Source organism: Lagopus leucura, unplaced genomic scaffold, assembly GCF_019238085.1.
Source record: "Lagopus leucura isolate 7727_CA_CO unplaced genomic scaffold, USGS_WTPT01 Super-Scaffold_100004, whole genome shotgun sequence".
NCBI classification, from domain to species: Eukaryota; Metazoa; Chordata; class Aves; order Galliformes; family Phasianidae; genus Lagopus; species Lagopus leucura.
In genome coordinates, this window is record NW_024962264.1 from 3,965,096 (window position 1) to 3,988,430 (window position 23,335).

The 23,335-nt window shown below is 43.5% G+C and overlaps 1 protein-coding gene across 2 annotated transcripts in view; it reads left to right on the forward strand.

Annotated features, from left to right (window-relative positions):
• Window positions 1–4,921: 4,921 nt before the first annotated feature.
• The window catches only part of TLL1 (tolloid like 1), a 132,752-nt gene continuing 114,338 nt past the window's right edge, over window positions 4,922–23,335 (forward strand). The window contains exon 1 of one of the 2 annotated variants that reach the window (XM_042871945.1): window positions 4,922–5,241. In XM_042871945.1, the coding sequence (XP_042727879.1) occupies window positions 5,085–5,241 (157 nt within the window). In that variant the 5' untranslated portion in view covers window positions 4,922–5,084. Of the gene's footprint in view, window positions 5,242–5,642; window positions 5,748–23,335 lie in introns of those variants that run through there. The other variant, XM_042871946.1, reaches the window with a different exon arrangement.

The window sequence follows — 23,335 nt, forward strand, 5'->3', positions numbered from 1 at the left end:
TTTCATAATACATAAGTAGATATGAGAGAGAATGGAGAAAACAGATTTCACAGGTGAGCTTGCTGCTGCTAAGATGATGACTGCTTGCTTTTTAACCTCAAAAGTTTGGCTTTAGTTTATATAATTTACTCGGTGTATATATCTTCCCTTATGAATAATTTGGAGAACTGGGGACTCCTTCAGCATAGCTTTGCCTGTGTTACAGGCACTGTTGGGAAAAGCAATGGGCTTATCAGGAGATAAAAGCAGGAAGGTAACGACGAGCTCTCTCTGAGCTTCTCCACCTCAGCCTCTGGAGCAGTGCTGCAGGCCCCAGGAGCAGAAATGGTCTCCAGCCTTCACAGCCGTCAGCATGTGCTGAGCTCGATGCTTGTGAATAAGCCTATTGTGTCCACCCACCTCAGACTGTCGACGGGATCAAGGCCTAAACAGGAGACAGATAGCCAAAGAATGAGGAGGAGGTGTGAGCAACCGTGTTTCAGATGTGGATTTATTTTTTTTTTTTCGGTCTGTGGTTGTGTCTGTCTTTCTTGCAGATTTGTCCTTTTTAAAAGAAATCTCTTTGTTTGTGTGGGAAGAGCAGAAAAGCCTCCAGCTTTCAGGATACAAAATAAAATATCCCTGCCACTCATCACACAACTTCATTTACCATTATCGGTGTCCCTGTGATATTCTCCTAACCAGGAAACCTAAAGGAATAGGGAAGATGCTCAGAGTCCTTGTTGTTGCTGTTGTGTTCCTTCTGTTGGTTGCATTCCAGCTCAGCATTCTGGCTTTCTGTCCGTGCGTTCGTTTCTTTGGAAACGGCTGTAGGATGGATTTTTGATTGACTGTGTTGTCAGATGGATTATCAGAGTTGTGAGCTTTTTGGAATGGTAGACATGAACGTGTGAGAAGAAAAAAAATATACATATTTTGTACTTAAACCATTTCAAAATTTTGTATCATGAAAAAAGCTAGATGGAATATTTAACGGGTTACTTAAGGAAAGTTTGTTTTTCGAAAGATGTCAACTAGTTTTGTTACTAGGAAAAAGAAATAATATGGAGAAATGTGATAAATGGGAGTATTAATACCTAAGCAGTGTAGGATATTTTCTGCAGAGACACAATGGTTATTTTAAACAGCAGTTTGAAGCTGTAGCTGCTCCGAATTCAGGGCAGAAACCAGCTTTTATCCTGACTGGTACTCACACTCATTTGTTATAGCACAAATGTGTGCAGATCTCTGTGTGATTCCCATCTGTAGTTCTGAGGTTGTCTTCTGCCTGAGTCAGGGCTGGGTGGTGGCAGCTGTCCCCATGCTGCTGGTGGCTCTGCAGTGCTGGAGGTTGGGGCTGGGGGACACCAGCACACACCTTGCTGCAGGAGCTCATCTCCTGCTGCACAGAGCCCCGTAGTCAGCTTGCTGGGAGATGGGCACAGATCACACATTGTGTTGTGTACACCTTCTCTTTCTTTAGAGCAGTCAGAAAAGTCAGCGTTTCTGCAGCAGTGCTGACTAATGAGGATGCTGGATGGACTGAGGGTGTTTCTGTTTTTGCATTGAGGTGCATGGGCCTGGGAGAGATAATGGATTTTTTACAGGTGCACATACTGAACAAAACCAGCAGAACAACGAGATCACTGCAGGCAAGTCCAGTGTGTGAAATTAGCATCGAATAAGTGACACTGGGGGTAAAACATCCCATCTGTCCGCATGGGAAAAACAAAAGCTTAATTTCCAATCGGTCTGAGCTGGTGTCTTCAGCAGAAGGTGGCCTCACTTTCTGGTACCGTTCAAGCAAAGGTGGCCATCACCCAGACCTGCTCTTCTGCAACAGTGGAAAAGGCCTCCAGAAGCTGACTTGGAGCCTGTGGAAACTACTGTGAGGAAGAGGGAAAAGGAAAAGTCTCAGGTTTTCCAGGCATTTCTCCGATGTGGTGGTGCTCAGGGGCCTGTGACAAATGGCTGGGACAGAAAACTGGTATTGGATGCTGAAGGCAGTGGCCACGCTGTTGGTGGCAGCCGCTTGGCCTTTGGCTTTCTGCTCTGGCGAAATGTGATGAGACTTGGAGGAACACAGGCACAACCTGTATGCTAAAATGTAAGGAAGCACAGTGCATGGATGTTTTACCTTACGTTGTCCATACTTGATGCTACTCTTCATCACACTCTATTAATTAAGCTGTCATTAGTTCTGTCTTAGCCACCCCTGCGCCAACAGCTGTGGCAGCATCTACCTACAGCCAGGCAGCCCTGGGGATGGCAGGGTGGAAAAAGGGGTCTTCCCTTCCCAGAGTCACAGAATGGTCAGGGTTGGAAGGGACCTCAAGGATCGTGAAGCTCCAACCCCCTGCCACACGCAGGGCCACCAACTTCCACGTTTAATACCAGCCCAGGCTGCCCAGGGCCCCATCCAACCTGGCCTTGAACACCTCCAGGGATGGACGGGGCATCCACAGCCTCTCTGGGCAGCTGTTCCAGCACCTCACCACTCTCTCTGTAAAGAACTTCCCCCTAACATCCAACCTGAATCTTCCTTCCCTCAACTTCAAACCATTTCCCCTTGTCCTGCTGTTATCTACCCTTTCAAAGAGTTGTTTCCCATCCTGTTTGTAGGTTCCCTTTAGGTACTTGAGGTACCCTTTAGGTTCACTTTAGGTACCCTTGAGGTCACCCCGCAGCCTTCTTTTCTCCAGGCTGAACGAGCCCAGCTCCCTCAACCTTTCCTCGTAGATGCTCCAGCCCTCTGATCATCTTTGTGGCCCTCCTCTGCAACCCTCTCCAACAGCTCCCTGTCTTTCTTGTACTTGGGGCTCCAGACCTGGACAAAGTACCACAGATGAGGCCTCACAAGGGCAGAATAGAGAGGGACAATCACCTCCCTGTCCCTACTGGCCACCCCTTTTCTGATGGAGCCCAGGATCCCATTTGCTTTCTGAGCTGCAAGCGCTGCTGGCACTGCTGGCTCATGTTAAGCTTTTCATCTATCAAGACCCCCCAGGTCCCTCTCTGCAGGGCCGCTCTCAAGGACTGCTCCTTCCAGTCTGTTCCCTTAAAATCCTTCTTCCTTTGCAGCAGCTCAGCCCACAGAGAGGTGACAGCACTCTGCACCCACTCGCCACGAGCTCCCCGTTGAGGGGAGGGGCCGCTTCCGAAGCGACGCTCCTGGCACAGCCCGGGGGAAGGAACGACCTCTGGATTTCCACTCCGGCGACAGGGAAAAGGCGATCGGGAAACGGTATTTGCGGGAAGAGGAGCAGGCAGTGCTTCGCGGCAGCCCTTTCAAAAGCCCGTGCTAAATGTGACACCACGGCGGAGCGGGAGCCGCAGGAACTCCCCTCAACCCCCCCATCACTCATCCCGCTCTTTTCCATGGAAACTCGTAAAAAGGGGGAGGAAGAGTAGAGTTTGCTACGCAAAAGTCTCACCTTGGTCTGAAACCGTTTCAGGCGGTTCTGCAGGATCGGAGCTGCCCATCTCGGGGGAGGGGAGGAGACAGGGAGCTCTTTAGCTACCGCACACACTTTTTTTTTTTTTTCTCTCGCTCGATCTTATTTTATTCCAGCAGCAGCAGTGTATCTCCACCCTCCGCCCTCCCCCTCCCTCTCTCCCTCCCTCCCTCGCTCCCTCCCTCCCCAGGTTGATCGGCTGAAGGCGGCTTTGCGCGCTGATCCCTCCTCGGGCTTTAAAGAGGCGCCAGCCCCGCGCGGCTCGGGGCGCTCAGCGGGACGGTGCGGAGCTGCGCGGAAACTTCGTTCGGGAGAGAAACCTCCACCGCTTTCCCGGCGATCCACGTGAGGACAGGAAAACCCGGCTGAGAGATCTCAGATTAACTTTTTTTTTTTTTTTTTTTTTTTTTTTTTTTCTTCCTTCTGCTTGTTTGTTTGTTTGGTCCTACTTTCATTTTGGAGCCGGATCCCAACTGCTTGGCTGAACTTCTGCAGAGCGATGGACCTTTAAATCGCCTTCCTCTGTTTTAAGCAAACTATGGGCGCTTAAACTTTTCTCTTCTCCCCCTCCCCCTCGCTCCTTCACCCCCCGCCCGCCCATGGGGCTCACGCTGCGGAGCCGCCGGCACGGAGAGCAGCACACCAGCACCGCGCTGCTTCCCCATCCCCTCCATCGCAGCTGATCCCTCTTCTCCTCCTCCATCACCTCGTTCTCTCTGTCCTCCTGCTTTCTGGATGCCGGGAGCCGAGCCGCGCGTTGTTTGATTTGATCTGGCTTCTTTTGTTGTTGCCTAAATGCCGCTCACCGCTTATCTAGAGAGAGAGCACTCCGGAGATAGGGGCGGCCGGTGAACGCGCGTGTTGCTGTAGGACTATCGGGGGAGCGGATCGGCAGCAGCCCGGATCCTGACCCTGACTGTATGAATAAGTAAGCAGGATGCTGACAATGTGCGTTAGTTGCCTGTAAGGTTGTCGTAAGTTAAAGGGGGACAGAGGAGGGGGGGGGGGGGGGAGGAGGCTAGACCAGAGACAGATCGCAGAGTAGGAGCGCGGCGGGGGAGGCCCTGACACTTGGCTCTGCCGCCTCCCATCGCTCGGGCTGCGCGCTTTGCCGGAGCAGACCCCCCCCCACCCCCGCTCCCTTTTCTTCCCGTCCGTCCTTCTTTCTTTTCTCTCCTTCCCTCTTCCCCGCGGCAGTTCGCTGATGTACAGCCCGGATCCATCTTCCGGCAGCAGCAGCAGCGGCGGCGGCGGCGGCAACAGCGGGACCGGGGGCGGCGGCGCGGCGGGGCGCGGACCGGGTGCGGAGCGGGGCGCGGGCAGCGACCGCCGCCGGGGCGGAAAGTTTGCCCGGGCTGCGCCGAAGGCTGAGGGACGCCCCGAGAACCGGCACCTCTCGGCCTGAGCCCACCCCCGCGCCCAGCCACCCACACGCCCGGCGGGGTGCGGGTAGGAGGGGCGGCGGAGCTCATGCTGCCTTGGGGCTACCTAGGGAGCGGCGGCTCTAGGTGCTGAAGGAAACAAACAAACGGAGCCCCAGCCAACTCCAAACTTGCGGTTCCTCCATCCCTTATCCTCCTTTCTCAACCCGGCGGTGCCGCCCGCCTAACTCCGCCGCGCTCCGCGCACTGCCTCTCCGCCCGAGGGAGGATGAAAATGCTCTGCTGGCGGCTGGCGCTGTGGCTGGCCGCCTGGGCTGTCTGTTGGAAGCCGTCCTCCTGCTCTGCCCTCGATTATGACTACACTTACGATTTCACCGAAGAGGATAAAGCCGAGGCGATAGATTATAAGGATCCCTGCAAAGCCGGTAAGTGACTTCCCCGCCCGGCGCTTCTCCCCACCCCCTCCCCAGATGGTGACTTTGTCCCGGCTTCACTCCTCCGCCCGCCGAGGGGCCTCACCTGCTCCTCCCCGGGGGAGCGGGCAGGCCAGGACCCGCGTTGCCGGCCGGGCACCGCGGAAGTTGCGCGGGGCGCTTGGTGGGGCACGGAGGCTCTCCGCACCGCACCGAGAGCGGCTGGGCACCCAAAGGGCGACGGACCGCTCCGCCCGTTGCCACCCCCGGAGCGGCCCCTTCTCGCTCTCCTGCACAGCAACCTGTCTGTCCCGGCCCGGCTCTCTGCTCGTGGGGGCGGGCACGGGGCGGGTTCTGGGCGCCGGCCGTTCCGGTGATGAATACTGACATCGGGGTCGGGCGGGGCGCGTAGCCCCGTCCGTGCGCACCGGTGGGAGAGCGAAGGAGCATCCGTGCGCCGCCGGGGAGTCCTGTGATGAACGTGTGCTGGTTTAAGACGTCAGCTTCCTTTCTGCCAGGTACGGTGGTTGGTTCTTCTTGCTGACCTGAAGAACCGCTTCGCTTTTGTCTCTCGTCGATACGTTTTCTCGAAACGCGGTGGTCGTCCCCAGCTCCATCGTTAAATAAGCGCCGAAGTTTTCCAGCGATCTCCTTTGCATTAATTAGTTACTTTGTATGCTGAAGACTGGTTCAGCCAAAGGTTGCGTGCGCCGTGTCAGTGTGGTTTTGTTTCATTTCTTGAGGAGAATGTGGTGAACGTATATGCCAACTATGCAGACGTTGTGTTTTCCTAATCGCAAAAATAGTTCGTTCCGAAAGTGTGAATTGTTAGGTCTTCCGTGCCTGCAGCTGAGGAATGCCCCAGTTCAAAAGAAGTAGAAGCGACTGCAAACAAAACGTTGTTTTCTTCCAATTAGTGCTCGCAAACAAGCGTAGCTGGTTATAATTAAGCTGGGATCTCTTTCTTTTTTTTTTTTCTCTTGGTCCCTGGTTCTTCCAGGAAGATTCGTAGGCATCATTTTATTTAACAAGAAGTGTATTTGTTCTTCCTGCAAGGGTGTTTTTTTTTCCATACTTCTTGCTGCACAGTGGAAGTAATTAGAAATTGCAATATGTGACAGCATTTTATGCTTATGCATGAGAGAAGGATGATGGTAAAAATCTGTGGAGCACAATTAGTGTTGCCAATTCCCTGCCATCACTGTTTTGCTTAGAGAAAAAGGCACGTGTTTGGGAAGTTTGGCCCGTTGAAGTATTTCATGGAAGGTGCTTGCTGCTGCTTCATGATGTGTTTGAATATTACCACAATGAGAGACACCTGGGTTCACCAGGTGTTAGCTGGATACCATTCCCATTGGTCTTAAAAGCAATTGCTGTGAGGTTCTATATTTAATGAACAGCCCATCCATATATATATATATATATATATATTTATATATTTAGGATATGGTTGTTCTTCAGAGATGAAAATGTACATCACTTAGTGCTGCACGTTACATTTGTGCCACGGACCTATCGTTTTAATAAAGATGAGAAAGTTTATCGATGAAACCGATTCTCCAAGAGTGTTTCCAAAGACTTCTCCTGCTCAGCCTCGGTTAGGAGCATTCCTTGGCTCAGCCAGGTCTGATCTGACCCCCTGGGATGGATGCTGGGCTGCCAGAAGTCACTTACGTTGTTCTTTTTGAACTGTTCATGCTGACAATAGCGAGGCCTCAGCTAGAAGTGAAGTTCAGCAACTTGGCACCAGGGGAGAAACACCCAAACTCAGTAAAGATTTTACTAAGTGATTTGAAAACTCCAAAGAGTCCCATACAGATTTTACAGACCTGCTGGAATAATCTAACCTACCATAATTTGACCTTTGAAAATTGTTCCTTTGAAACCAGCCACAACTTAGGCCCCCAAATACGCTGATGCAAGTCAGACTTGCCTTTATTTTAGAAGTTAATTGCATTCTAATTTTCTCCACTCTGTGGCATTTGCTGCTTAGTTCTTATTCCTCGAGCCACACAAGTCAATGTTCATGATTTTGCAGCATCAAGCACAGCACAAAAGGCCTCAGGTCTAAATCAACTATAATTCCATATAGGTCATTACTCATAGATTTAGTCCCAACTCTCTTGGATCAGGCTTCTTTTGTTAGGCTCCTCTTTTCTCTGTTTTTTCCTTTTGTGGAAGAGCTGGAGAAACCTACCAGAAATGGAAAGTGGCAGTCTCTAACACGTTATTTATAAGTATGTTTTGTAATTGTTTTTCAGTATTCGGTGTGCATTTTAACACTTAGTGGAAAAGGGCTCATTTTGGCTGGCCTGCCTACAATCATACTGCTTTCTGCAAGTTAAATCCCCAGAAGCAGAGTGTAATGCAGAATACTATAGAGGCTTACAAGTACATTATCTAGCTGTTTCCAGCTTGATGAAAACTGAAATCCTTAGATAACAGGAGTCTGATGGATGCACAGTAGGGTTAAGAATTTTTTTCTGGAACTGATGTTCTCAGCTGCATTAGAAAAAAAAAAAAAAAAGCAACAAAAAAAATAGCAGCTGTTTTGCAATAAACCCACGCTTGAGTGTCAGCAGTGAAGCCAGCACCTTGAGAGCCCTGGGAGCAAGGGGCTGAGGAAGAGGTGCCTGGGGGAGTGCTGTTGTGGTGCTGCATAGGAGGAGCGGAGGTAAGGAAGCTGTTGACACTGAGGAGATTAACTTGATGAGCTGTGTGGCTTCCTGTGTGTTTTTCTGCAGTCCTTTAACCCAGGGATGAATTTTGGGTCATGCTACTTCTCCTTCTAACAAGTCTCCTGGCATTCTCTAACAGCGGGATGTGATGTAATGTGGTTTCAGTGCTTCTGATGTCTCAGATATTTCCTTGTGTCTCTCTGCAGGATGTTGCCCTTAGTGTTTACCATTGTGAAGTTGAAATGTAAGGCATTCTTAGTTTATCTTCCCAGATCTAATTTGCTGGAAGATGTGAAACTGGGAATGCCATGCTCATCTCAATGTCAGGCTTAAAAGAATCTAGCAATATAGATCATATATATATGTATACGTACAGCAAGTACAACTCCAAAAATTAAAATGTTTAGTTAGATTTAAATGGGCACTGTCAAGCTTCTCCTATATTTATCTCTGCATTCCTGAGATTTTACTTTTTCTGCCTTTACCACAGCCTATAATGTATTAAGAATATTGATTGAGAAATGTACAGAGTAAGATGAGCAGGAAGAGGGTTTCCCATCCTGTATTACTTATGGATAGCCTGCTCTTAGTTGGTATTAAAGTTTTTAGAGTGCTTTTGTTTTGCTTCTTTAAAAAAGAAGAAGAAAACAACAGAGAATGGCTGAGTGATATTCTGGTGTGATCATCCAATGAAAATACTTTTGTTGACTTGTGAGAAATTAGGAAACGAGGTTTAGCTTTGGTGTATACCTGCATCGCCAAGGTTTGTTACTCCTTTAACATTTCTTCTTGGAGATATTTTGCTTTGAAAGAAACTACAAAGGTTTGAGGAATAGTCTCAGAGGTGAATTCCTTAATCTGTTGGTTTTCCCTGTTGTGGGCCTTGGTTGTCTTCGCACTAGAAATTGTTCTGCATTGAGGAAACTTCCCAAGAAAAGTATAACTGAAAGCTGTTATGTTCTTACAGTAGGTAATTTGGATGGTGTTTTAATATTGAGATGCATGTTTTCAGCTGTAAGTGTGCTAATATGCAACCTGGTAATGCAAAATTCCTTGAAACCTCTTGTTATACACTTGAATCTGCTGCATCATTTATTTAGTAGGTATCTTTCATCTTTTTTTTTTTTTCACTCATGCCATAAATTCAGAATGATATCTTGAGCAGTTCATACTAATATAGAGATTGAACCTCTAATGTCAGCTGCCAAACTGACAGAATTGTGGCTGTTCATGTGGCAAACACACAGTGTAGGCTGCTGAAACAGAAACAGGCTTTTTAAAATGGTCTGTCCCAAACGGCCTCCATCCTGCTGTGAATTCACTTAAAGAGTAAATCAGACTACTGAAAAAGCTAGGTTTTAAGACATATTTCATTTGCTGAGTTCTACACCATTACTTTCTTTGTGATGCTCTTTAATGTGGTATCTCAATATCTTTGAAAGATTTGTGTGAACATGAAGTTCTCCGCTTCACTGAAAAGATTGTTTCAGTAGTGAAACTCTGGGAAAACTATAGTAAACACATATGTTTGACTTGCTAACTTTGTGAGTATCCTTCCATACCCAAAGCTCAATTTCATGTCCAGGCTGCTTCCCATAGGGATCTGTTTCTGAATATATTTCCTGAGTGTCAAACAAGTGACCTGCAAGGAGTGGTATTACACCACTGCAGAACAAGCCTAATTGACAAACCTAATTGAGCCTGGAATCAGGTCCCCCAGGCAAGCTCAGAAAACACTCGCCACACCTGGATGTCTGCCTTATGTCATTCTTATTGCCCCTCTGGAAAACAGAGTTGATAGGCTTATGACATAATTCCATTCACTTCTTTTTGGAGAGAAATGGTCGCATCTGTAGCGTGCAGTATTGACAGAAAGGATGTAAAAATGGAAGAGTCAACTTCTGGCTCTTGCAGGCACAGATGACTTTGAGGAGGAAAACAGACTTTTTTTTTTTTTTTTTTTTTTTTTTCCTGGATGCATTACAGTACTCTAAATTTTATAACAGTGAATTAACTAAACAAGGGGAGAAATCTCTGTTCTTTGTTTAGATAATGTGCGTTTATCCTTAAACTCGGGTAGATTTTTATAGTCTAGCTGTAGATTCATAAAGAGTAGGTTTATAGAATGCTGAAAAATGTCGTTACACAGCATTAATTTTTTTTAAAATTTTTTATTTTTAACTTTTTTCTTTTAACTGAAGTAAAGATAAGTAAGTGTACACCAGAGCAAATGTAAGCTTTGGGCTTTCAGAGCTTTTGGAAAGATGGGCCTACATCTAGATATGTCGCTCAGAGCCCCTCCTGCTTGAGTTTGTATGTTTCCAGAGATGGGGCTTCCATCATTTCTCCTGGCAACCTGATCTAGTGCTTCACCGTCCTTATTGTAACAATCTTCTTCCTTATATCCAATCTAAATCTCCCCTTCTTTGGTTTGAAATTGTTTCCCCCTATCCTTTCACAACAGACCCTGCTAGAGTCCCCTTATTTCTTGTAGCCCCCCTTTAGATACTGTAAGGGTACAGTGGGGTCTCCTCAGACCTTTCACTTCTCCAGGCAGAACAGCAGGTCCATATCTCTCTGCCACTGAGGATTCTGCATCTGGATGCAGTACTCTGGGTGTGACCTCATCAGTGCAGAGTAGAGGGGTAGGATCACTTCTCTTGACCTGCTGGCCATGCTTCTTTTGCTGCAGCCCAGGATATGGTTGGTTTTCTGGGCTGTGATGGCAGCATTGCTGGCTCGTGTTCAACTACCATCCACTGATACCCTAATGTCCTCTTTGACAGGGCTGTTATCAATCCTTTTGTCTTGCATTGGTTGTTGAGGTCACCACAACTCATGTTCAAGACCTTGCATTTGAATTTGTTGAACCTCATGAGAATCACTTGAGCCCACTGCTCGAGCCTTTCTAGGTCTCTGGACAGCATCCCGTCCCTCAGGTATATTGACTGCCCCACACAGCTTGGTGTCATCTGCAAACATGGTGTAGGTGCGCCTTTAATCTCATTGTCGATGTCATTGATGAAGATATTACAGAGCACTGGTCTCAGTAGTGGTACCTGAGGGAGACCACTCATGATGTAGATGTCAGTCTGAACATTGAACCACCGAACACCACTCTCTAGGTATGATCTTGCAGCTAATTCCTTGTCCACAGGTAAATCCATCCATCCATCCAATCCATATCTTTCCAATTTGGCGAGAAGAATGTTTTGAGGGGCTGTATCAAAAGCCTCAGTGAGGTCCAGATAGATGACATTAGTGATTCTGATGCAGTTAGGCCATCGTAGAAGGTCACTAGGTTGGTTGGGTAAGATTTGCCCATGGTGGAGCCATACTGATTATCTATTATCACCTCTGAGTCTTTCATTAGCCTTAACGTTGCTTCCAGGAGTATCTGTTCCAAGATTTTGCCCAGCACAGAAGTGACACTAACAGGTCAGTAGCTCCCTGGGCCATCCTTTCTATCCTTCTTGCAAATGGATGCAACGTTGCCTTTTTTCTGGTGACTAGGGGGTTCACCTCACTGTCACGACTTTTTCACATATCACCAAAAGCGCCTTGGTGACTACATCAGCCATTTCCCTCAGGACTCTGGAATGCATCTCGTCTGGAACTCATAGACTTACAGTTCTTCAGGTTCCTTAGATAGTTGCAAATCTGGTCTTCGTTTACAGCAGGAGGGCCATTGCTCCACCAGTCTCTGCCTTCCAAACTATCCTCTTGGGGGATGTGTGAAGAGCAGTTTTCAATGAAGAGTGAGCAAAAAGAGTTGAGGACCTCAGCTTTCTCCTTGTCCATTGTTACTAGCTTGCATGTAATGGTCATCTGAAGTGGGGTTACACCTTCTTGGTCTCTCCTTTTATGACTGATGAACCTATAAAAGCCTTTCTCGTACTTCTTTGTGCCCTTTGCCAAGTCCAGTTGCAGTTGGGCTTTCACTGCCTGTGCATTTTCTTCTTGCTTTCCAGTTTGACCAGCAGGTCCCAGTTCAGCAATATCTGTCTTGCTCTTGCCTTCCTTTCCTGACTTCCTCCACTTGGAGATGGAGAGATCTTGTGCCCCAAGGAAAGCTTCCTTAAAGATCTGCAAGCTCTGCTTGTTGCCTTGTCCTTGAGGATGGTTTCCCGCAGGGATTTGTTGACTAACACTCTGAAAAGCTGGGAATTGGCTTTCCTGAAGTTTAACACTGAGATTTTCTTTTTTGTCAGGAGTGTGAACTCCACCACTGCGTAATCACTACAGCTCAGGCAGCCTTCAGTCCTGATTTCATCAATCAGTGCACTTGTTGGTCAGCAACAGGTCCAGTATTGCATCTCCTCTGGCAGGGCTGTGTGTTACTGTAGTACAGTCTATTTTTCTCATCTGTGATCACAGACAGCCTCTGTCTTCCTCCCTACTACATCCTTTCAGAGTTACAGCCATTGGAAGCGTGACTAGAAAAACCTTTGCATTTTGAGTTGTCTCTTCCTACGACATTTTTCTTTGCTAGGAAAGTGCCAACTGTTGATTTATTGATGCGTTTTAATGGATGTTCACTCTTCATATCTGCTGCTTATCTTACACTTTTTTCAACCTCTTTCACTGTTCCTATGACAAATTTCCTTGCTTTTGGATTCCCCTTCACTGAATGTGCTTCCTTGCTTTCTCCTGTGCTGCCTGTCCAGTAGAATTCTCTTCTTCATGTACCCTTAACTTATTCTTATCTAGCTTGCAGGTGATTATTTCCTTTAAATGTGATGAACAGCTATGTCCATAACTAGAAGGGAGAAGAATGGGTAGACCAAGTGTTGCCAGATGCCTAAAACTGGAAGCGTACTTAGCAGATTGCCAGTGATCTGTTAAACACTGCGTGTTAAATTCTGATATATCCACCTGTGTGGAACACATACCTGAACCTTCTGTCTCTGTTTGACTCATAAACCTAAGTACCAAGATCTGATGTGAAGATTTTCCTTCCCAAGCAATACAAGGACTGGAAGTACTTGAAATTTAAAGCTCGTAAAAATAATAATACATCAGAAGGGACTGAGCTGGGGAGCGTGAAGGTGAAGGCCGTGGTTGTATGGTGCAACCCTGAGCAGGTGCACAACCCGTGGAACGGGTGGTTGCTCTAGCAGGCTACTTCAGAGGCAGTTCTTAATGCCAATTGCCTGTGTAGTGGTTTACATGTGAAAATTCAGAGTGATTATGAACCAGTGAGTGTCACCTTTGAGAATATTTGAGCACAGGTAGCTCTTACAGAGCAATAACACTCCAGAATGTAAGTCTGTGGTTTCTCTTTCAATGTTTAAAAACAGAGATAGGCAAGAAGCCCCAAATTCCCCAAATCATTTCTTTTTTTCTAAAATAGCTCCTTCTTGTTTTTTTTTATTTCTGTCTAGAGATATGTGGAATGTGATGCATAATGGGATGCATACTGTGTATGGAGCCAGCTTTCATGCTGTGGTTTTCAGTAAGAGAAATAATTGACTGGGAAATTATTTGAAGGTTTTTAAAATTCATTTTCACAATTACAGACAATGACAGAACAATATGCCTGGTCTGAGGTATAGTCTTAGTCACTTAAAATGTATGAACATTCTTAGCACCAATATCTGTTATGTGAAGCACTTAAATTATAACTTTGCTTAAATGTTATGTAAATTCTAGCTTTGTTAGGAATGCCCCTCTCTGTCTAGTGGCACATCTCCTTAGGGGTCAAATGTTGGGGGGTTTCTGGGGTAGTATTCTTACATGCCACTGACAAAATATCAGATGTTTAGCAGCGCAGTAAGGAATAGAAGCATTGGAACTCACTGAAATCACTCATATCAGAACACAGAAATGGAAAGATATTGAGTGCAAAAATTATTTTCTGTGCAGTGAGATTTGAATCTAGAAATAACCTGTTCAGGTGATTTTCTGTCATTTTCCTGCAGAAATGGAGTGGTAGGGATAGATGGCTGCATTTGAAAGGTACCAGTGCTGCTTCAGCCACTTGGTGTTCCTTGGGTACTGTAATCTCTATAGTGCAGTTCAAATATCTCATCTTAGAAGTGCAGTGGCTGAATGTATCAAAAGAGCTGTGCATATGTGTTATATTATACTCATACTGGTAGCAGTAGTTAAATGTATTCCTAGTAATAACACTAATTGCTATCAAACAAAAGTAAGCCCATTTTATTGGTGTCTGACATTGTAGCAGATGCTTGTTAGCTGCAATCCTACTGTCACATGTATTGTTCCACTGAAGACCTTCAACATTTCTCCAGTTTCCACTGTGAAGAAAGGACTTTGGAAAGGGCACAGTGATTCTGGAAATAGTGGTCAAGTTACAGAGCTTCTCTCTATTTCCAGATGATGAACTCTGATGTAACGAAAATAATATTCAATGGTTTTTACATTGTAAAAAGATTCATTTAAACAGTTTATTGCTCAGCCAATTATATTTGCTTTTGGGGAGAGCAGTTTTAGAACAACTCTGCGGGTGTGAGAACGTGATGATGAACTGCCCAACTTCTCCATCTGCTAAAATGTCCTTATAACAAATCTGCATACATCTTCATTTTTTACTTGAACTCGCTTTTCCCCTTATTCAACATTTCTCTTATGGTTGTCCTCTTACCACAGTTTTATTTGCAGATGGGTCTTTTCATACTTAAAAGTGTCTATTTCATCCCTTGTAAAGGTGTGTGCAGGTAGAGGTCCATTGATAAAGTAGGTATTTTGTGCTCAGGCCATCTGCTTAACCCCTTTTTTTACCAAAAGCATGTTTCAGTTCAAAGTTGCCAGTGTCATTATGGAGCCATATTACCCATCGTCTAGTTTTAGATCTTCGTTTTAGTACTGGAATCTTTATGCATCTGCCAACACTTTTGTCATCATAGACAAAGACTTAGCAGCTTTTAACCACGCTGTTGTACAAGACTATCGATTCAGAACTAAATTCTGGAACCTTTTATTCTGTTGTTATTAATGTTATATTAATATTACGTGTTGTTATTAATGTTGCTGTAATAGCATTAGGCTCTGAAAACCAATATGGATTCAACTTTCATACATGGAAATGAATTATTAAAACAAAACAAACCAGCCAACGTACTCCCAGACAAAAAATAATAAGAATTTAAAATAGCTAAAGAATCAGGTTCATGCTGGTGTTTTATGCAGTGAAGGATCAGTTACTGGAAAAAACTGTTGGATGAAAATGGGTTAAAAAGAAGTTCAACTTAAAAAATGGAGAATTATGAAGAAGGGACATGATCAATGTGCAATTTAAGGAATTGTACAAGAAGAATTAAAATCTAACTTTGTTAAATTCAGAACTGAGACTGGGGAAATTTTTTTTTCCCAACTTTTTTTCTAACTTTTTTTTAGGTTGAAGTCTGTTATAGGATGCTACTGAGGCAGTATTCAGATACTGGATTTGACATTTACATAGACAGCAGGAGAATCCAAAGCTTTGATAACTGATAGCGATAACTTTGTAAGTGCGCATTATACCTCAGGCTTCAGAGTTGAAGCCAGTCTTTAGTGTCTGGAAATCGAGATGAACTCAAGTGTATGGCAAGATTATCCTCGTTCCCCCCACAGATTCTTGTTCCTTTCCGAAGCAGCTGGTAGTGACTGCTGTCAGACAGGACCTTGGATGTGATCCAGTGCTGCAGTTCCTTTGTTCCTAAGCCTTTCCTAAATGGTATTTCACAAACTCGGGTCTTGTAGATATGCCTTGAAGATAAATGAAATTTGGATCTTTTGGGAAGCGAACGAATTTCAAGCCTTAGTATGACTGCGAAGGCACAGAATATTTCATGAAGACGAAGTTAGGCAAGCACGGAAAGAAAGCTAAGTTTATCTAACGTGTATAGATTCTTTCCTTTAAAGTTCTACATGTAAGTGCAGCACTTACATCCTTGCCTTTAGGTGCATGCATGCACATGCTCAACTGATTACCTAAGGGATTATCACTAAAGCATACATATACCTGTAAAATTATCTATTAAAAGATCTTGAAAGTTGCGTATACAGGTTCTGTGGGTGGGTGCCTTTATATGTTTTTATTTATTTATTTATTTATTCATCTATTTTGCTGCACTGGGAAACATGGGGTTAATCTGTGTCTTAAGCCTGATCTGAAGGCTGTTGAACTCGGTGGAAACCTTCAGAGATAATTTTTATAGGTAAATAAGTAGTAAGGTGCAGAGCTGACTAACTTACTCCCATGTGCTTGGGCCACGGCTTGCTTGTATTCATGCGCTCACATTCCTTTCACATTGAGGATGGGTTTTTGCACCAGTTTCTGCTGTTGTCATTGCTAGCATAAGAGTACCATGAAATCTTACATTGTGACCTTTATTTGTTACAAAATTCTGAAGGCATTTGAAATGGGTCTCAGTATAGTTTGTAAAAACAGCAACCAGAGTATGTACCGTCAGCTAATTTTTGACAAGCACTGAAATTCTCCTCAGCAGTTTGTAAAACCATGACTTCAGAACGCTTCTTCTCCCAGCCTATCTCGGTGGCTTGCTGGAAGGGGAAACTTGGGAAACCAGGAGGAACAAATGAAGAAACGGATGTGCTAATTTCTTCTTTTATTTAATAAGTAGAAGAATTAACTAAATGGTAAAATAACAGCAGAAAAGCATATATATGTATTTTTTTTCCCCCAAAGATACTTATAGTTTGAATGGATAGCAAAAGCGTTAGATTGCAGCATATTATCAGAGTGTATTATTATGGCATAACCTAACTCAATGCAAATCTCATATTTAACTACACAATTCATTACTTTCATGTTTCCAAACATCTGTCTTCTTTCTAAGACTGGTTCTTCAGTGTTTTGAACTTCCTTCACATCCTGAGTGGGAAATGCAGGTGGCATATGGTACTAGAGCTGTCTGAGGATGCTTGTTTGAAGAAAGTTCTTTGTTTGGCTTTAGTGACAAAATTTTCTGGAGTTATTTAGCAGAGGAAGGAAGGAGAAAACTCTTAGCTCATCATGAAAAGGTTCTGAAACTGGACTGTTTCATGAACAAAGACCTCTTGCTCCCTGAATAGCAGTGAGAGCGGCAGGGAAGAGAAAATGTCGAGTTCTGTTTCTTTTTTCAGTCTTTTATCTGCGTTCTTGAGGATGAAACCTTTTGACCCGTGGAATATGGATGAAAACACAGAAACCCAATTGAGACCTGTTTTCATTGATAGCACCTTTATCTTGGGAGAAACTGAATTTAATGTGAGTTTGTAGCGCTGGTGGATCATGCTTGCTATGTCTGCAGAAGTGAAGCTTGGGTAAAGAAAAATAACATAGGTTTCCTTTTGTTTTCTGAAAGAGAGCCAAGTATGGAGACGCCTCTTTGATCAGAAAGATGTTTATAGATGTATTCAAATTGTGAGGGAGCTGAAAACTGAAATTCTCCAGGGAGAAATGCAAGCTGTTCTTTGGTGATTTAAGTCAACAACGCATGGAATCAGCTAAAGTTCTGATGATTTTTCTTTTTCAACTTAGACAAAATTATTTTTTCTTTTTAGAGAGAGAAAAACAACCCATTATGCTTATTTATATTTGGTTATGGAATTTCACAGCATACACTGTGCTTTTGCTAATGCGTTCATCTAGTCATTCTAGACCTGATGATGCTACAGGTAGTCAAAGACCTGTTGATTGTAAGTCTTTTCTGTGCTTTACCTAAGTATGACAAGCTCAAACTAAAGGCACTAAGGAAATCAGAAATTACCATAAGCATTAACCTCTAAATGCAGAATATTGTAGAAAAATAAAAATAAATAACTTTATCTTTGGTTAGTGCTCATGTCCTCTGGCTTGGCTTTGTTGACCTAATATGTCCTCAGTCATTCCAGTGGAGAAATCCTTTCCTCTCTTACCAGTGAGCAGGCGATGTGTCACTGAAATGAGCAAAGATCTAGATAAGATATTGAATCTACTTGCATGTGCTAAGGAAACAAATTAGCATCTCCACTCTTATGTGCTAATCAGTTCTGATTCCTTTTAGTTCTTTATGGCTGTTCTAGCACCAAGATAAACCCTGCCAACTGCTGCAAGGGAGGAGGCATTGCAGGATGTCAGAGAGGTACTGACTTGCTCCTGCACTGGTAGAGTGCAGAATGCGTGGCTCCTCCAGAGCATGGCCAAGCATGCACTGCACCTTTTCTTCCTCTATTCTTCACTATCAATTTTGAATTTAGTTTCCCTTCCTGTTTGTTTTTTTTTCTCCACCTGTGCTGAAAAGTCCCAGGTACTTGTGGTCCAGGTTAGCTATGCAGAATAGGCACACATCGCAGAATGCAGTGTGGGTTATCTACCGGGAGGAGACAGGCAAGCAGGTAAAAACTGAGGTGTTGAACAAAAAGATTATCCTGTGCTGAGCCCTCTGCAGCTGACCGGAGATCAAACTGCTCTCTCTATTCAGCTGCTTCAAAGGCAGTAATAACTTCAAATTAAAACAATGATAGGCATATCAGAATTCCTAGCGGTGGGCTGTTCCGACATGTTATTCAGATAAATATAGAGGAATTCTTCTCATGCAGGTCTTACATTTTTACTTTTTCACACTGCTGTGGACTGTTCAGTAGCTCTTTCACCTGTTAAAATACCATGGCTTACAAATCCAGATGGCATGTGTGAAAGTCTGTTAGACTTTTTATTTGTATAAGATTTGTCCAGGGAAAGTAACTTAGCTTGGGTCTTCATGCCCAGGGTAACACTGCCTTGTTTCTTGCCACGCAGTCCAGCAGGTCCTGTAAATGGGTTGTGGAAGAGTCTGCACCAAGGATGTGTAACTGGCCTGGGCTGTGTGCACTGCACAGTAGGAAACCCTGCCCAAGATGGGGATCCGCAGCAGGCAAAGAGTGTTTTTCTCTTTTTACAAACTCTCCTAATTGTTTTTAATCCGATTTGTGTTTCCTGACGCTTTTATGCGAGGAAATGAAATGCATTATGTTTATATGCTGCAACATTTAAGTGGAATTCTTCATCTAGACTGCAGTTGCTTTTAGGATCTCTTGTTACTTCTAGTGAGATGAGTGGCATAGTGACATTCACTTCCCAGAATCACAGAATGGCCAGGGTTGGAAGGGACCTCAAGGATCATGAAGCTCCAACCCCCTGCTACATGCAGGGCCACCAACCTCCTCACTTAATACCTGCCCAGGCTGCCCAGGGCCCCATCCAACCTGGCCTTGAACACCTCCACGGATGGACGGGGCATCTACAGCCTCTCTGGGCAGCTGTTCCAGCACCTCACACCTCTCTCTGTTAAAGACTTCCCCCTGACATCCAACCTGAATCTTCCCTCCCTCAACTTCAGACCCTTTCCCCTTATCCTGCAGTTATCAACCCTTTCAAAGAGTTGATTCCCCTCCTGTTTGTAGGCTCCCTTTAGGTACTGAAAGGCTGCAATGAGGTCACCCCACAGCTTTCTTTTCTCCATGCTGAACAAGCCCAGCTCCCTCAGCCTGTCTTCATAGGGGAGGTGCTCCAGCCCTCTGATCAACTTCGTGGCTCTCCTCTGGACTGTCTCCAGCAGCTCTCTGTTCTTGTGCTTCAGTGAGGTCAGAATTTGTACTTGAGAAAAAATTAAATGTAGGTATCTTTTTTTAAAAAAAAAAAAAAAAAAAAAAGAAAATTACATTATACTGGTTGCCTCTTGCCTCCATTGTAACTGGTTTTTGTGTTGCGATGTTTTAAAATCATTGGTCACTTTCAATTGGTTGCAAAATGAGATTGATCTAAAATGTTTATTGTTGTCATTCCCCCTCTGCAGTGGGGAAATCATATAGAAATGGATGGTGCAGCAAGGGCAAGCATAGAGGAACTGTTCTGAGTCACAAGCCAGCGTACATCATTAGGAACACTCCTATTATCTGGAAGTCTGGCTTCCTGTCTCAGTTTCCTTGTGGGTCTAAATGAATGGCAGAAGAAATGGAACGCTTTCCTGCTTGGCCAAAACCTATGCTAAATTACTCCTTTGGCTACAAGCCATACTGTGCTCGGGGAGAAAATCCTGCAGCTCCCCCCTGAGTCTAAAGGGTACTTTCTGCACTTCCTAGGGGCTGATGGAACAACGTTTAGGAAGCCGATGTTTGCAAGACGGACCCAAATTGTCTGTGAAAGTTGTTTTTTGTAATTGTATTTGTTTATTTATTTGTTTTGCTACAGCGGAACGTGTGAAATTCTGCAGGAACTGTTCAAGAAATGAAGTGCGTTTGTTTCCTTGTATTGGGGAAAGGATGCTGTTATGATGAAAGTGATACAGTCTGCCATACAAAAATTACCAAATACACATTTAAAATAAAAAGAAGTGCTTTCAGACATGCATTCAGTTCAATAACTAATTTCCTGCCTTTTTTTTTTTTTCCCCACAACAGTTAGTATATGTGCTGATGGTCTAAATATAGTCTTACTGAAGAGCATAAAAATTGTTTTCACCTGCATTTTGAAAACGAGTCGCACATGATGAAACATAAGTTGCAGATATTCTCTTAAGTGCTGTTTTTGTATGTGATGTATCTGTCTTGTTCTATGTATAAAGCAAGATTCTTTGGAAACGCCTTCATGGTTTTTTTATTTGTTGCATTTGGTACATTTTCACTAACAAATACATTGAAGAAGCAAAACGTTCAGAATCCTATTGTAGCTCCGATTTAAATTAAAGCTGCAGCACTGAACTTTCAGTTCAGTTGTTGCCATCGACTTCTATACTATTTTCACTACATTTGGCAAGTAAGAATTCTACAGCTGGCTCTGAAGTAATAGAACAAAATAGACACCATTTCCTGATCGGTGTTCTGTATAATGGGGAAAAAAACAGGGACAGTGTTTAACTTCTTTGCCGTGCACCCAATGTTCTTGATCCACTGGAGACAAGAAAAGCCTACCATAGTTAGCACTCTGTATGTATTGCCTTTCAGAGGGTTCATTCTAGAGCATCTCCCTAGCTGGAAATCTTTGAAGAATGTGGAGAAGAGGACAGTAAAGGCTGAACACTGTTCGTGTATTTCAACAAAATAGTATTGATAAGCTTGTGTGGTTTTTTTCCTTTTTCCTTTTTCTCTTTCCCTTTCTCTTCATCTCTTAGTTCTCTGTATCCATCGCTCAGGCTCTCCAGATTTTTAAATTAAACTTATTTGTTGTTAAGTTTAACATGGAGTACCATCAGAAAGGGTGATGATGTGAAACAGCGCTTTTCTTGATGGAAGGGCTGCCTGCCTTTTGCCTGCATTGATGTGGTGGTGCCTGACAAGCCTGATGTTGAGGCCTCTGTTGCTTTTGGTCAAGCAGGATAGCTGAGCCATGCCCATCTTTATTGCCTTTTTAAATTTATTTTTTAATTATTATTTTTTAAAGGCAATTCTGTGATATTTAGGTCCTGATTTTGTAAATGAAAAGCTGCAAGATTTCATTCCTGCCCATTACTTTTTTTATTTTTTCCACCCAGCAATGCCATTTCATTCTTTCCGTTGCCCCTAAGAGTCATTTTCTCCCAGTTATTCTTATATTTCCTCTTAGTTCAGAGGAAGAGGGAGAAGAGACTCCTGTGCCTCCGTCTGCTGTTCTCAGGGGGACGCTGGTGAGATGCCAATGAATGCTCCTCAGCCTTTGCAAACAGCACAAAATATAAGATTTAAATGAACATATGGGAGAAATATTGGTGTGTTGCCACTATGGCAATGTCCACAGTTGAGAATTTGTTGTTATTTTAAAAATGTGTGAAGTAGTTCCACACAATAAGTGGAAAAAAAACCCCATCTCTTATTGGATTTTTTGAGCCATAAGGAGAAGTTAATGGTGCAGAGGGAAGTACTAGTATGCGTGTGCATATAATATCAATGTATGTGTATGTTAAGTTTGTGTGAGAACGAGGTTCGTGATAATTCCATGGGCAGTAAATTTGATGGGCAATGAAACGCAAATTTTGAATACTTAAGCTCAGTTTAGTTTTCATATATTTTATGAGCAGAAACAACAAAATAATACTAAAAGCTGGTAATATTTAACTTAAGTAAAACTGCCAATCAGAGGACAGTAATAAAATTTTGCTCTTGATTATAGACATGGGATTATTTTTTTTGCCAATGTAAACCAACTGATTGGATAGCATGCAGAATGCTGTCTTGCAGTAGATACAATTGAGTTGGGAGAAATCTGAATATCTGTGCTATTCATGCTTTGCTTCTTGTTGAAACAGAAATAGTCTTTATGGGAAGGGTCAAACTCAGTTTCATGATAAACCTAAGCTGTAACCTGCTCCTGGTTTCACCCAAGGGTAGCTTTGGTTAAAAATCATGTTGCTAGTTGTTCTATTAATTTGTATGGTCTTTTTATTTTTATTTTTTTATCTCATGTGGTAACTGGAAGAGAACTGTAAGCTGGATAATGCTTTCTTGTAGCAGGAAAAAAGTTCTTTGATTTTGTTTTCCCTATATTTTTATGTGGAAGAGGCTATTCTCTCCTGCAATTAAGCATTGGAGGAAAACTAGAAGGTAACCAATTTTGCTACTGAATGCACAAACAAGGCAAAATTTATCTCAGCTGTTTACCTTTGTTTTCATCCTGTCCTGTGAAGCATGGATTTGGGTCCGCTATTGGATGCTTAGCTTTCAGACAGAATTCTAAGGATCTTAAATAATATTTGGCCTAATGCTTTTCACCCATATTGCACGTCATCAGACTGTGTAGCTGTTTTTAGTGTCTGTATTCACTATCATATTTATCTGATGATACTGTAGACATGCTGTGAGTGTGTAAAGGGGATTAGCCGAACTGTGCATGGATTAGCCTGTGGATTGTTTGCTTTTGATGTCTGGAATAGAGGTAATATTAAAATGTGATGTTTATTGATGCGCTCAGTGACTTTGTCAGTGCATCACAGAGGGATAGAAGCATCACAGAGTGATAGATTAAATAACAATATTCCTTAGGAAGAATGCCTGGAGAAGTTGTTTGAAGTTTGGCCTGACTGGAGCTCTCAAGTTCCTGTTCAAGAAAAGTTAACAATTTAAAAAGAAACTGAGTAATTCTAGTATTATTCCTGTTACTGCTTGTATAAATTACTTTGTATTTTAATTCGTACATGTATGGTAGCAGTGATAAATGATTATTATAATCATCATTGTTATTTTAGGTCATCAGCTTAGATTTAGGATACTGTTATATTAAAGCATTAGCAAGTTTTGGTTGTAAAATGTCTGCTTCACTCATGCTATTGAAATGGACGCAGTTGCTTACAGAGTGAGACTTCATCCTCTTTCAGTGAGTTCCATCAGGATCAACTAAACCTGAGATGTTGGGATCTTTAACAGTAGCTGACATGAGACAGTTTGATAGATGAAATGTAGCCTTGAAGGAGTGCATGAACTGGAGATTGTGAAGATTTTATGGAATTTGGTAATATAAATGAAAAATGGGAAATTGCTGTAATTAGTTGTTC